At 37.2% G+C, this 16,163-nt stretch overlaps 1 protein-coding gene across 1 annotated transcript; it reads right to left on the bottom strand.

Moving 5' to 3' along the window:
* Nucleotides 1-281: 281 nt before the first annotated feature.
* On the bottom strand, nt 282-15,573 carry tbx21 (T-box transcription factor 21). Its single transcript, XM_051915394.1, has 6 exons — nt 14,784-15,573; nt 4,771-4,925; nt 3,178-3,299; nt 2,835-2,993; nt 2,388-2,449; nt 282-1,439 (listed from the first exon to the last, which is right to left on the bottom strand). Exons 1-6 carry the CDS (start codon nt 15,314-15,316, stop codon nt 644-646), a joined length of 1,827 nt encoding a protein of 608 aa, XP_051771354.1. The 5' UTR covers nt 15,317-15,573; the 3' UTR covers nt 282-643.
* Between the last annotated feature and the right edge of the window lie 590 nt (nt 15,574-16,163).

Here is a 16,163-nt window from a genome sequence, read left to right as displayed (position 1 = left end):
CTTAAATTTCATGTCTGTTTCTCGTCCAAATCTTGACATCGCACATTAGTCGTACTTTTATGGTGCCTTTGCGTCCTTGAAAGTACTTTGTTGAAATTTCTTTAAAATGCCTTCTTTGTGTTACACAGAAAAAAGAAAGTCATACGAGTTTGGAACAACATGAGGGGGAGTAAATGATGACAGACTGTGAACCATCCCTTTAAGTCCACGTTTTTAAAGACAGACGAGAATGTGATGAGAACGATTTGATTGTTTGTTCAAGTGTGCTTGTGGCGCGTGGGTTTTTGTTAGGTGTTTTCATGTCTGTGGCTGATGAGGGGGACATAGACAGTTCCTTTGGGGGAGTGTCAGCAGGTGTGCTGTGAAATCTTCAGCTGCTAAAGTCACACAGGTCTGTCTGTCTGTGTGTCTCCAGGCCAGTGTCTCAGTGCAGTCACATCGTCTTCATCTTTTGTGTGACGGTGACCTTCAGAACACCTCCACATGACCCTCAAACATCTAACACAGGGAACACAAAGCACAGAGGGGCCATCTAACACCTGGCACTGTAGCTACTATCACAGAGAGCTTGATCCCTGTGTCTCGGGTCATGCAGACAGACGGTGGGTGGAAGACAGTAAGAGCACAGTCTGAGTGCTGGTCTTCAGTGGGTGTAGAAGCCGTAGTAGCCTGCATCACTGCAATTGTCCTTTTCGCAAGCCTCTGCACTGCGGTTGGGAGGGGAATTTTCCGTGCTGGACGTGTAAGGCGACACTCGCCTCTTCTTGCTCTCTCCTCCCTCGAACAAGCCTGAGTCGGCAGAGTCCACCGATTTAACCGAGGGGGCTTCCATCCAGGCGTCCTCCCCAGACTCTTTGGACTTCTCTTGAAGCAGTGATTGGCGCTGGGGCTCAAGAAGCGACGGGGAGGGATGGAAGCGAGAGTTCGCCACTGAGGGAGATGATGATGAAGCTGGGGATGAGATGGTTCGGAACCAGCCGAGACTAGACCCGGGTTTACTGTGATGTGGGTGATTGAGGTACTGTGTTGAGGGCCGTCCTGAGCCCCACGGCCCTGGGTTGGCGGCAGACACCGTCCCCGAGGCAAAGGGGCTTTCAGGGTAGTAGCTCAGCGGGTGGTGGGGGGACGACTGTAGCGGAAAGGGCTTGTAGAGGCTGTTTGAAGGGTATTCGCTCTCGTACGCATTGAAGTCGAGGCGGTTCGGTGGCACCCCCTGCTGGCTGGGCAGGTACCAGCGGCTGTGAGGACTGGCGGCGGGGTCTTTGGGGCACTGCTGAGTCATGCTGACAGGCTCGCGGCTGTAGAAACGACTCTGAGACAGGGGACTCATGTACTGGTCAGAAAGGTACGGCTGGTGAGGATAACAACCGCCTGGGAGGAGCTGCTGGCTCTCAGTTGGGGAAGGCGTGAGGCGGTCCGAGTCAGGAGGTGCGTACAGCCTACATGAGAAAAGAGAGGGTCAAAGGTCAACTTCAACAGACAAAATGCCTTCTGAAAGGATTACTCTCATGTCGTTCCAAACCCGTAAGACCTTTGTTTATCTTTGGAACACAAATTAGGATATTTTGGATGAAATCCAAGAGGCTTTTTTATCCTCAATAGAAAACAACGAAATTACCAAATTCAAGGTCCAGAAAAGTAGTAAAAACATCATTAAAATAGTGGCTACAGTGGTTCAACATTAATGTTATGAAGCGACGAGAATACTTTTTCATGCGCAAAAACAAGACAAAAATAACGACTTTATTCAACAATTTCTTCTCTACCCTGTCAGTCTCCTACGCAGTTGACGCAGTGAACACAGTTCAGTGCTTCCGTGTTTACGTCTGAATGCCGGCTCAGTATTGGCCGGCTCCTGCATCAGCATCACACGCATGCGTCGTGGTGCTCACGTAAACAGCTGTAGGAGAATGACAGGGGAGAGACGAATCTGTTTAATAAAGTCGTTACTTTTATTTTCTTTTTGCGCACAAAAAGTATTCTCGTCGCTTCATAACAGTAAGGTTGAACCACTGTATTTTAATGATGTTTTTACTACTTTTCTGGACCTTGAATGTGGTAATTTCATTGCTTTCTATTGAGGATAAGAAAACCTCTTGGATTTCATCAAAAATATCTAAATTTGTGTTCCAAAGATGAACGAAGGACTTACAGGTTTGGAACAACATGAGGGACAGAATTTTCATTTTTTTCCTTAAAATTCTAATTCGCTTCATGAATTTGAATTGAGGTAGCAAACAAGATTTGAATGCAAGGAAGTGGAATTAAAGAGTTTTGAAATTCAAAGAAATTCATATAACTGTCATTTTGAAAACAGACAGAGAGACAGACAGATAGTTCCACAGAGACCAATTTTTCTGTATTTAATTTACTCCAGGCTTACTTACGTGTCATAATTGTCCCGGAAACCTTTAGCAAACGGGTTATGATCTATTTTCAGCTGAGTGATCTGTGAAATGGCAGGGGAAGGGGTTGGAGAAAGGGCAGAGAGAGAGAGAGAGAGAGAGAGAGTGAGAGGGTAAGTGTAAAGCCACATGGGCACAGGAAGCACAGTCAGGGAGACTGATAGATCACTGCTGTGACGAAATAATTCATGAATTACGCTCATACTCTTTCCTACAGCCGCAGTTAACATCTTCAGTACACACAACCCATTACCTACATCACAGACTCGATGTGCAGACATAACACAACTCTCGCCTGGGTCATCCCACACTGTGATGTCATTTGTCTGATGTCTGATTGTTTGCTGGAAGCAGTGGTTATGTGGCAGTTGCAATCTGATTAATAAGAAAACAACCCACAGCATGATGTGTTCAGATGAGGCAACTTACATCTGCATTCTGGTAGGCAGTGACGGCAATGAACTGAGTCTCAGGGAAGACAAACGTCTGAGTTTTAGATGTCAGGAAGGGATCCTCCGTTCCATCCTCTTTCACCTCCACAATGTGAAGACGTGGTTGGTATTTATGGAGAGACTGTAGCACTATCATCTGTATTCCAAGGAATGCAACAGTCAGAGAAATAGTGCAGATGTGCTATGGTGTTGCAGAAGGATGATATATTCAACCCAAATGGTAAACGTACTCTCTGTTTGACTACAACCAATGTCGACATAGATGACTCAGGTGTGGTATGGTGTAGTAAGACTGCTTACATGGAGGTTTATTATATTACCTGTCCTACATTGTTAGAGCTGCCTTTGTTATTGGTAAGTTTCAGTTTGCCAAAGGAAACTTCCTGTCTCATCCAGTGATTCCCAGTGTTGGGAGAGTCTGGGTGCATATACATTCTGTTTCCTGTAAAAACAAAACAAAAAAAAAACCGAATAAATATTTATATAATGAATGCAGTTTAAATATTCATGTATTTAAACCATATTTTACTTTCAATGACAGTATTTTATTGATATACCTTGTACCATTCAAAAGTTTGGGGTCAGTAAGTATTTTAATGTTTTTGAAAAAAGTCAAATACTCACCAAGGCTGCATTTTTTTGGATATCAAAGTACAGTAAAACAGTAATATTGTGAAAAATCATCACAATTTAAAATAACTATTTTGTATTTTAATATATTTTAAAATTTAATTTATATCTGTGATGAAAAGCTGAATTTTCAGCAGCCATTACTCCAGTCTTCAGTGTCACATGATCCTTCAGAAATCATTCTAATATGCTGATTTGCTGCTCAATGAACATTACCTATTATATAAAAATATTAATTTCTTAAATTCTTGATTACCCCAAAATTTTGAATGGTAGTATGGTAGTGTATATTTTTATTTATTGTTTATAATTTACTTATATTTTTATTTGTATTAGAATATTTTATGTATTTTTTTAATTAACTTTATAATTGTATACTCAGCTATATATATATATATATATATATATATATACACACATAGTATATATATAGCTGAGTATACAATTATCAAGTTAATAAAAAAACAAAATATTCTAATACAAATTTTAGCTAACATTCTGGCAAGGTTCTCTCAAAGTTATGAGCAAACATTCTTGCAGTATCATTAATTATTACTATCTGGTCTTTAATAATGTTCTCAAAACTTTAAACATTATTTATTTATACATAAACATTATAGATTGTTCATGGAACATCTTCTGAAACATTTCTGAAACATTAAAAAAAAAAAAAAAAAAAAAAACTATTTGTTTCATAACGTTCAGAGAACATTCAAAAGTAACGTTCCAAAATGTTTGCAAAATGATAAAATAGAATGTTCATATAACCAAATGTTAAAAAACTGGACGCTTAAATTTTTAGAAAACATTTAGAAATAAGGTTTTCATAACAAGGGGAACGTTAGAAACATTTTTCTTAGCTAGGTAAGTGTGATATTTAGGAAAGGATAGGTAAGGAGTTTAAGTAAAAAAAGACACCTCTATGAATATTTCCAACAAAAAAATGTTGTACTTTGTAAATTGATTATAATCAGCCAATTAAGAGTGCAATGTCAATGTTTTACAGCTGCACTACCATGCCATCTCCCTTGAAAAGCAGTTGCAGTGCAGAGCTGTTGTGGTGGGCCACATGCTTAGGTTCCTCTGATTGTGGCATACAGTGGTATCAGAAACACTCATGCATTTCTAGCCACAAAAAGACAGAGCTCAGTGCATGTGAAGTTTTCTCCACTGCTCAGAAAACACTCCGTGAAACCACAATTCAGATAAAGACATTTATCATGTTTGTAGGATTTAAATGTAGATAGTGGTCAGAAAAAAGCAGTATTATTACTATCAGATACCTGGCATGTTGCCTTCTGCCTTGCCACACTGGACCCATTTGCCTCCTTGGTACCTCCAGTGATGCTGGTCAGCAAGAACCACGTCCACATATATGTTATAATGAGCTGAGGGGTCCAGTGAGCTGATGTTAAAGCTGAGGAAAGGGAACATCCTTCTGTTGACAGACAGATTAGAAAACACAGTGAGATGATAAAAGAATTAATTAATGCTGTGGTTATGTGAGATCACTGACATCACTTGTTATTAGGGATGCAATGATATTAAAATTCTGGTCGATAGTGATAAGCTGACAAATATTTTTGTGTTATAAATCTATTATATATTTTTTAGATTTTAGATTTTGTCTAAACTAAATAGATACATTTACATAAATATAAACTAAAATATAACTATATAAATAACTTTAATAGTTTTATTCAATATCAAATTAATGTTGGGATTTTCTTTTTTTAAACTATTCACCTTTAAAAAAAATCTACTGATGTTTGTCTTTTTTTAAAGGTACACTATGTAACTTTTTTTTGGAGCTCAAAATAAACAAAATTTAAAAAATGAGTCAATATATCACCATTCCTTCTTCCAAAACGTGTTTTTGTCTTGCCCTGATTCACTATGGTAAGCTATGGTAACTATTATCCACCTTTTTCCTAACGGGCCAAATTGGTTTTAGATTTTGGGAGGCACTTCAGGTTTGGGGAAGTTCCACTCAAAATGACTGAAACAAATCATTTCAAATAATAAAGTTGCGCTACAAATTATCCGTATGCGTCAGTTTGACTGAATGAGCTGTACAATTTTCATGTTCTCATGTTGAGATTTTAGAGATTAACATAACGCTTAATATTTAATGTTACGTAGTATAACAAGAATTTTTTTCTCCCCAAATCCTCACCTCTCTTTCCAGGTTTGTTTTCACATGATGCTGTAAAAAATGATTGTCTCCTCTGTTCACTTCTAATCCCTATTTGCAGTGTTTACTGGAATGTTTCTAAAGCAGGTAAACACTATAGGCTATTTATTGTCTGTCAGAATGACGGAAATCACTTTGAAATATTATCACTCAATGTTGTAGTTAATGAACATTTTTTAATGAACACCCAGTTTTTGAAAATGCTTATTTTTGCGCTCATAGAGCGACCCCTTCGCTGATTGTTTACAGTTTAATGGAAGTTACTTCCATAACTCGTGCAAAGTGTTATGGGGCATATAGGAAAAAGATGGATAAGTGTTTATATTTTAGACCTATCGGGATGGTTTTCGCGGGAAATTGCTTACGTCACTCGTCCGTGCGCATCTTGTCATATCCGTAAATAGAGAAAAGTTGCTACGGCTACTTTAGTGTGTGTATGGTGTGGGAGTGGCATAGATTAGTTGTCTTAAAGAGTGAGAAAGGTTGACATGGAGCACACTAAATCCCGAACTTCCGTGGAATCACCCGTTTTAAGCAAACGCCGAACAGAGAACAGAGTCTGCTGGCAAAGACAGGGCTCGTAATAAAACAAGAATCAACATTGGCTTGCCTTTTCAGAGATAGCGAGAATTGAGGGATTTGAAAAGTTGTAAAAGCAACACAGAAATGGTGTTTTTATTACTCAACATGTGACTACGGTATTTTATTGAACAAATAAATTGCCATATGTAGCTCTTTAACAGAGTTTTAAAGCATTATCTATTCTGAAGCGTCATTTCATTATGGGTTGTTGTAGCGCCTTACTGGAATTTATTTGTGTCTATTAATGGGTAAAGCTACAGTAACGTCTTCAGCTAGTCAGCTTGAGATCCTTTCCATCTAAACTGCTTATATCTCTTAAGCCTAGTATTGAATGTTTTATGAGCAGTAGGATAACCAGATTCATCCGCACAGTCACTCAGAGCCGAATCACAACCAAAACCATGTTCTTCCACAAAACGCAGTTACATAGTACCTTAAGTTACATAGTTTACCTTTAATAAAGGTAAATTGAGAGAACGCTCTTTAAGAAATAGTGTTCTTAAAAAGGAATATATTTAAACCATAATCTTACACTGTCCTTTATGCTGAGGTCATGCTAGATGATGGCAAATGTAATGTAAATATGTGCAGAAATGGTTTAAATTAAACATCGAAAATCGACTGACACAATAAATGAAGAAATCATTAATATCTTTATATGAGGGTGAGTATTTGGTGGTAAGCAATAGTTCTGTGGGCACATTCATTGCGATAGAGAGGCAACTGGGAGCAGGTTTTATGTGAATCTTTAATATGACTATTAATAAAACATGTTGGGAGATGCATCTGCTTGATTGCTGTAGTTTTCCTTGCTAGACAGATTTTGATCACGGTGCAGTGGTGGAGAGGAGGTAACTGGGAGGTCAGTGTGTCCCATGGTAGTGCAGTTAGGGTGAAGTTTCTAAAGATGTTACTCAGGCACACACTTCCTACAAAAGACCCAGTATTTAATATTACAGCCGTGTTTCTGTGCCTTTTCACCTTGGCACTACAAACATTTGACATCAGCTATTCAACCTCACCCAATACTATGACGCTTTCGGTCTCACTAATACACTTCAGAGATGACGTCTGTGTCACATGGCTGCCTCTCATTCAATAGATTCAACAGTTGCGGGCTACTGCTCATGCTTGTATGTTTCCCCTCAGCCGGATGCTTCTGTCAGGTGACACTCAAGTGCAGTTGTCTGCTCGTATCTGTGTCTGTATCATATCAATTCCGTGAACTGGATACACACCAAATTATTTGTATATGGCTCAGAATGGATTTAGGTTATGAGTATATTTATAAAAATCTCTCACTCTCTATTCTGTCTTCTGTGCCTTTGAGCTTGCTATGTGAAACTATAAACCTATTTTTCCCATTGGGAAGAGCATATGGGGGTCAGATTATTGGAATTAGTTCTGCTTTATATAGAAATTTGACTTTGTACATGGATATAGAATTGTTTGTTTGGACACATTTGTGGAAATTGTAAGCTAATTCTAAGGAAATGATTTTGAAATACTTTTAACATTAGTAACATGACATGTACATGTACACTACCATTCAAAAGTTTGGGCTCATAAGATTTTTTTAAAGAAATTAATACTTTTATTCAGCAAAGATGCATTAAAAGTGACAGTAAAGACTTTTACATTGATTCAAAAAATTATATTTTAAATAAATGCTGTTCTTTTGAATTTTCCATTCATCAAAGAAAACTGAGAAATGGTTTCAACAAAAATATTAAGCAGCAAACTTGTTTCAACATTGATAATAATAAGAAATGTTTCTTGAGCACCAAATCAGCATATTAGTATTATATATAAATGATCATTTGACACTGAAGACTGGAGTATTGGCTGCTGAAAATATGTCGCCATCACAGGAACTACATATTTAAATATATTAAATAAATATATAAATATATTAAAATAAAAAAGTACTTTAAATTGTAATAATATTTCACAATATTACTGTTTCATTATACTTCATATTTTATTTTATGTTTTATTTTATTTTTTTCATCTTACTGACCCCAAACTTTTGAGCATTATTGTACTGTAATTCTGAATAAGAAACAAAACGACATGTGTTGACATGTACAAATGTGTGAAAAGTTTCTCTGAATTACAGTACAATGTTACGTTGTCTGTACTTTTTTGTACTTTTTGGAGTTCAACGGTTTATAGTCACGGTCTACTTTTTTATGCAAGCTTGCACATTCTACTAAATATTTCATTTTGTGTTTCCAAGAAGTTACTCACTTCAGTGAGTGGAAAGAAATAAAGAAGCACCGGTTTGTTTCGAAAGACAGAATTTCTAATTGAAATAAGTTTCTCTTTTCAAGAAGGGTAAAGGACGCCTGATGTCGAGGATCAGCGTTTGCTCCAGGGCGGCATAACACAAGCGGATGGTCTGCCCACCCACGGGCAGCTGTAATCAATCATCATTCTCAGATGGAGCCCTGGCATTGTGGGGCCTTGTGGTGGTGAAGAGACCGAGCAGGTGAAGGGTTTCTTCTTCCACATCAGTTGTCAATATAAGTGAAAACAGAAACCAGAATCGTCTCTGTATCATTCAACGCTCATGCGCTGACTCTTCGTTCTGAGTTATAACTATACCGAATGTGGCAGCCACTTTCCTCATCTGACTGAGCCTCAGAAATTGTCATACTTTTTTAAAATGAGACATTTATAAGAAATCAGTACCTGGAGAGGGGGAAACCAGTGGGTTCACCACTGAGAGGAATCTTTTGCATGAGTAGGAGTTTAAGGTTTACGACAAAAAAAAGTTAGAGGTTAACCTTTGGAAACTTATGTGCCACTCCTTGACTCAGTGATGGAGCCATGAACACGGTAGTAGGTGGTTGCCAAACAGAAATGCCTCCTCTGCTGTCTAGGACTCTAGGAAGATACAGTTTTCCATACATATATGTGTTTCCCCTTAGCACAAGAAGTGCTTGGTGTGATCAATGCAACACTGCAGAGTAAAAAAGACAGGAAGGGACCATCAAAAATACAAAAAGCTGTCTGGATATAGACTGGTGAGGGGGCTTTCTCCCTGAGCCTGTCACTGATTTGCCAGGACAGGAACTCAGGTCTAGTTTGTGTCATCCTCGTAATCTTGATCATCTGAAAACATGCCAGTTTGTGGCTTCTAGCCTTCTTTTTTTTAAAACGTAAAGTTAAAATATCAAACATGACACAAGCAGATTGACATGTACAGTAAGCAAAGAATGTTTACGTGGTTATTGTAAGCTATTGTGCGAATGTGGTTACATTCAAAAACCACAATATATTTGCTGATGTTGGAGAATTGTCATAGCTGTAGTGATGAGTTTGTAGCACGGCTGCTGAAAAACAGTGGCTGGAAATGGAGCAGCCAGCAACCACAGTTACATGTACAGCCGATTCCTTTGATGTCGACAGTGTTCTACTGATGTGCTTCTGTCACAACTTGTCTGTTTCTGTCAGAGCTGCTTGATGGGATTCTGCTGGAATCATGTACACAGTGATCAATCGGTTCTGTAGTGAGCGGTGACTATTCAACAAGTTTGCTGCTTCTGAGGTCTGGCTTTTTGCAGCAACACTGCATACTCCATGCTACCATATACAGCTGAACAGGAAGTTATTGTTAGTTGAAAAAAAAAAAAGAAAGAAAGATAGCTCAAAGGCTACAGACAGAAAGACCTTGAGTGGTGGAGGAGGAGAGATTGCATTTTATGCAGAGCCCGGACGGCCTTAATAATTTTAATAAAACCGATGCATTGATATTGCACGGGTTGCTTTAATTGTAACTCTTTATAAAGTGGCCCCCCAAAAAGCATTAGTATCATACTTAAACATTTATTTACATTATATAATAAAATATTAAACCAAGTGACACTTTTTTAAGCAAAACTTCAAGCAAAACACAAAAAGAAGTTTGACAGGTTTTATATTAATATTAATTCTTTGAACACTTTTTGGTTGTTTAACTTAGTAGAACATGTTTATAGGTCATGTGGTGAACTACATCTGTGTTTATGATGCATTTGTGAACTTTTTACATCCACTAAAATCACCTTGACATCTGTTAGTAATTAAAAAATGGCTCAGAAAAGTGAAGTTAGCTCTAGCATCATCTGTTTGCAGATGCCGCTTGATTGCTGTGTTATACACAGAAAAATATAGGATTTACTTCTTCACTCAGAAATTGTAGTAAATTTCGCAAATAATTTCAAAGAAATGGCAACTAACATGTTGAATTAAACATGAAATTCTGAAGTAGAAAGACTGAAATAGTAGCATATTTTCTTGTAAAACATACTCCAAATAATTTTTGTTTTATTAAAGGGTTAGTTCACCAAAAATGAAAATTATTACTCACCCTCATGTCGTTCTACACCCATAAGACCTTCACTCATCTTCGGAACACAAATTAAGATGTTTTTGACAAAATCCATTGGCTCAGTGAGGCCTCTGTTGCCAGCAAGATATTTAACTCTTTCAAATGCCCAGAAAGCTACTTAAGACATATTTAAAACAGTTCATGTGATTACAGTGGTTCAACTTTAATGTTATGAAGTGACAAGAATACTTTTTGTGCGCCAAAAAACCCAAATATCTAGTGATGGCCGATTTCAAAACACTGCTTCAAGAAGCTTCATGGCAGTTTGATACGTGATCTGAACCACTGATTTGAAAAAAAAAAAAAAAAAAAAATTCATAAAGCTTCAAAGCTTCATGAAATAGTGTTTTGAAATCGCCCATCACTAGATATTGTTGAAAAGTCGTTATTTTGTTTTTTTTTTGCCGCATAAAAAGTATTCTCTTTGCTTTATAATATTAAGGTTGAACCACTGTAGTCACATGAACTGTTTTAAATATGTTTTTAGTAACTTTCTGGGCATCTGAAAGTGTTAATTATCTTGCTGTCAATACAGGCCTAACTGAGCCATTGGATTTTATAAAAAATATCTTAATTTGTGTCCCGAAGATGAACGAAGGTCTTACAGGCATGGAACGACATGAGGGTGAGTAATTAATGACATAATTTTCATTTTTGGGTGAACTAACCCCTTTAACATCATGTTTACAGTGTACAATGCAAAGAATGCAAATCATACATTATTAAAAGGGGTTCACCCAAAAATGAAAATTCTATCATCATTTACTTAATTAAGCTGCAGCATACAAAAGAAAATATTTTGAAGAATGTTGGTAAACTAAACAGCTTTGGTGACTATTGATTTTAGTCATTTCATCTGTAAGACAGAAAGTCATACAGGTTTGGAATGACATGTGATGAGTAAATTATGACCGAATTCAAATTTTTGGGTGATCCTGTTAAGTTTTTGCAGCCACCGTTTATAACTGCCAACTTTATTATCTTACCTAATCCTGCAATTTCAGGGAGGGCAAATGAAGGCCAGATAAATTATTAATGTGCAACTTTCTGCTGTGCTGTATGGTTTGTACTCATTGTGCAGTATATATTTCATCATACCATATATAGTATAGAAAGCCTAAAAAAGTTCCTAAGAGTTTCACTACGCAATTTTAGACTTCACTGCCTTATACAAATGCTTGGAAAATTTCAAGCTTTTTGTGGTGTTAAATATGAGACATGTGAATCCACTGAAGCAGAAAGACAGCTTTATTTACACTTAAAGCAGAGACCCATGACTCCTCGTAGTTTGGTTTTCACCAAACCTACGAAGAACCTACTCATTCACATTTCCTATACAAGCACCTAAGGCCAGAATATCTTTTAATACTCTTATATATTGACTTTTATAATGACTTTTTTCAACAATAGCGAAAAACCCTAGTTCCTCTTTTAAGGCATATGTTGCAGATGCGTTTGAAATAAGACATTTTCATGTTTATCTTTCACTTTAGTATTTATCAACCACTGAACATGCTATGGAATGGATCTTGTAACATTTCTAGTTTCATATCCCTCCCACTAATGTTCTGTGAGGTAATATTTTTATGAATTTTAGTCCAGTTATTAGTCTCATTTGGTATACTCTTGTTGCCTTATTTGGCTCTTGGACTAACATAAAACAAGATAACGCTCACCTACACCAATCTATGTTTAGAGCTGATGGCCCCATGCCTGTTTAAGTTTGTGAAACCTGGTGGCAGGGGTGAGGTTAGGGGCCAGTTTTAGAGTTCGACTTGAAAAGAGCCGAAGACCTCTGCTCTCGTCTTAGGCTGTGGGCCTTACGGTGCATTTCAAAGCCCTGACTCGGACTGCACCTCGACTTCTGAGGAAATGTGCATCACTGCGCTCACAGGGTACCAGACCAGTGAAGAGAGAGCAAAGAAAAAGCGAGAAAGAGAGCGAGAGAGAGAGAGAGGAAGAAAGTGCCTTCCTTCATTTCCTGCACTTCAAAGCTACCTCCACTGATGTGTATGGCCATCAGAGTCTCACTGGTGCTCAACCAACTTTACCCCCCAAACGCACCACCCCCCTCCTCCTTACTTTTCCACTTCCTGTCTTGGGCAGAATTACCTGAGCTATGACACTCATTGGCAATGAGAACCAATAAAATAAGCCGTATGTTTAATGCACATTATGGGCCTACTGTATATACCAGAACGTAATATTAATTTGCAGCAAATAATGTGTATTTAAATAAACTGACTCAAACTGATGCAATTTAGAATGTGAAAAGATAACTTCACTAGATGAGCAGGAAATGTAAAGATTCAGAGGCACAAAAAAAATGAATCATCAATGTCATGATGAATCAAGCCTAACGTTTTCTTGCTTACATGAAAGATTTAATAATATATGAGCTACTCGATTCCCGCAATAGCCTGTTTAATTGTTACTCGCAAATACAAGGGTGATTTGAAGTATTTTATATGTTATGTAACATTCTTTTGTAATTTATACCATTATTATATATGCACTATTTCATCATGTTTTCTTTCTTTCTGAATGTATTCATTCTGAATGCGCTAAGCATTCAACAGATGTAAAGACGGTTTGCAAAATGTTTCAAAACACTTGCCTGTAGGTTACAGGTTACAAAAGCGTGCGTTCACAGACTCACAAACAATTATACCTTACACACAGATTCACGCATATCTGTGTAATAGCTATCAACTAACAATAATAATAATATCGAAAAATAAATACATATCTCTGTTTTGAAAATTTAGCCTATGTAGGATTAGTTATTAAATGGTGCATATAAGTATAGTACAAAATAAAATAAAGATATTTATGAGTGATGACCGTGGCAGCAGTGACACACAAGTTTTTTAAGTGATAATGCTATGATTTGGTGTAGCAGTAATATATGAAATTCAGTAAGATGTTGAAACATTAAGATAAACATTAAGATTTGTCACCTCTTCATTTCAAGGTTAGATGACTTGCTTTCAAGGCCATATTTAAAATGTATATTATTTTGTAAAATTAATTTATTATATAGGCCTGCATACTTAAAAATAAGCCTCTAAGTGTTACTTTTTTGTCTCTGAAATAAATATTTTTAATAACTCTTTGGACTTAAAGTGTGAGCGATTTTTTTTTTCCCCTCTGCTTGTTATTAGACTGTAAGTGTTTCTCATGCGGTCAGTTCTCATATATTTTAACAGAAATATTTTTTTATAGTGGCAGGTGTGATCAGCTTAGATGTTATAGGTCAATGCAACAGATTTTTAGCATTATTGTTTTACATATGCTAGAAAGATTATGTGATAAATATTGTTACCAAACTGACATATAATGGCCTACTTAGAAATAATTATAAAGTTTTATCAGTTAATATTTTACATCCATATCATGCAATTACTGTATGTATTGTATGTCTTGAAAGCAGCTCTGAAATGAAAGTGTTGAACATCTGCAGATTATAATCATCAGGGACATGTTTATATATTAATGCTCGCTGACCTGTCAAACGTCCCCACAAGCACTTTCATCCCTCTCTAAGGTCTCTAGAGACCACCACCAGTTTATTTAAGTTATAATATTTTCAAATGATAGAGTTTGGTAATAATTACTACACAATATGTACTATAACTAAGTTTGGTCATCACATTCTTTCAGAACATTGTCGTCCTTATTCTGAATAATAAAAACAAAGATAGCTATCTAAAATATCAGCAGTTCTCGTAAGATCGTGTCAGAATTGTGTCAAAAAACAAGGTAATTTCAGTTTCAAAAAAATTGTGTCAAAGTGAATATAGGTACAGTGGGAGAATTTGAGAAATTTCTAACAGTATTTGTTTACTTTTGACAATAACTGAAACCAGGTCGCGGTCTGTAGAAAAAAGTGAGATCAAAAGATCTCTCTGTAATTAGGCTTCTAAATTTAAGACACATATGCCAAGGACTCGATTTCATGCCCACCTGCCTTGGATGGCACAGCTGGCATTCATAAGTACAAAAATAAGAGGAACAAACATTCAAATGGGGCATTTATATATGCTGAATGACAGTTTCTTACTCTAAATGCGCACAAAAACTTTGCTATGAAAACAAACATCTATGCTAATGACATAATAATGTCAATCCATAAGGCTTCTTACCGTCCCTGTTTCGTTATGATCATCTCTGTCTGATACTTGTGGAACTTTGCCCACAGCGGGTAGTTGTTGAGGAGAACTTGTGTCTTCCCGGACACCTGTAGACCAGGTAAAGAGTACATCGGTGCTCGCGGGTACCCGTGCTGAAAAGACGCCGTGTAGCTGTCTGCGCTGCTCGGGTACACGTCTTTACCGTTGGCTGAAGAATACGCATCGGCTCCGGCTGGAACGTAAGTATGTCCCGTCCCGCTCCGGCTGCTGAAGTGACAGCTGCCGAGCGGAGCCGGTGTGTAAAACCTCCCCGTCTGCGCTCCGGCACTTTGGTGGTGCTCCGCGTGGAACGGTAACGTCAAACTGTCCTGTCCGTTTGGGATCGAGTCCTGGTAGTAAAACCTCGTGTCTTGGATGCCCATTTTGAAGTCCGATAAGTCGCGGTTTCGGTGCAGGTGGCTGTTTAATTCTGCGTCTTTGGCGAAACTTTGCGCGTCTGTTCCATTCAACATTTTGAGATACAAATTCCTGCCTATGCCGCCCATCTGCAGCACCGGTCCGAGCTCACTAGAGGTGTCATAGGTTTACTGTCCATATGCTTTAACATTTAAAATAAGACTCCGATACAAACTTTCTATAAACTGCTAGTTGTGGAGCTTGTCTGCAAAACGCGCAGTGTAATCTAGTTTTAAACTACTTGGGTAATCCCTTTGATTTATCTTAATATGTTGAAGACATTGCCACTATGTATTTGGAATAGGAATCGGACTTCAAACACATGATAAGACTCTATGATATATCCATATCTCGAATAGTAATTGGTCCGGAGGAGGGCTTTACACTCAGACTGAGCGTGATAGGCTTGATGCGCGAGGACGGGCCTTCCCCTATACAGGGCTTCAGTTTGTTACTCACTTAATAGAACTGAACAATCGTTACAATGTTAATATTGCGATGCATACTGAGTGAACTTAATTAGTTAGGCGCATAAAGTATATGTATGTATGTATGTATGTATATATATATACATACATACATACATCTACTTTATGCGTGTGTATATATATATATATATATATATATATATATATATATATATATGTGTGTGTGTGTGTGAGTGTCACACACACACACACACACACACACACACCTACCTACCTATATACATACATATATATACTTTTATTTTATTACTAATCAAGTATATATAATTAAGTAAAAATATATATATTTTATTTTAATAAAAATAAGCCTTCAGCTATATAATTGATAAAATAGCCTATGTTAAATCATCATTTCTCATTAGATATGTTTGTGTTGATGAATAATATGTGGAAGATCTAGTGAAGAGAAACACAGTCACATCGAGTGAGTCGCTTTCCATCCATTGTC

This window comes from Ctenopharyngodon idella, chromosome 12, assembly GCF_019924925.1.
Source record: "Ctenopharyngodon idella isolate HZGC_01 chromosome 12, HZGC01, whole genome shotgun sequence".
NCBI lineage: Eukaryota > Metazoa > Chordata > Actinopteri > Cypriniformes > Xenocyprididae > Ctenopharyngodon > Ctenopharyngodon idella.
The sequence above is the reverse complement of the archived record's forward strand: the minus strand, read 5'-3'. Positions and strand labels throughout refer to the sequence as shown.

Bases quoted from the DNA above. Each gene is read 5' to 3' on its own strand.
- tbx21 (XM_051915394.1), bottom strand. From the start codon at position 15,316: ATGGGCGGCATAGGCAGGAATTTGTATCTCAAAATGTTGAATGGAACA. The intron at 4,926-14,783 runs GTAAGAAGCCTT...GTCTGTCAACAG, and splicing joins ATCATAACGAAACAGGGACG to AAGGATGTTCCCTTTCCTCA. The intron at 1,440-2,387 runs GTAAGTAAGCCT...TTTCTCATGTAG, and splicing joins TTCCGGGACAATTATGACAC to GCTGTACGCACCTCCTGACT.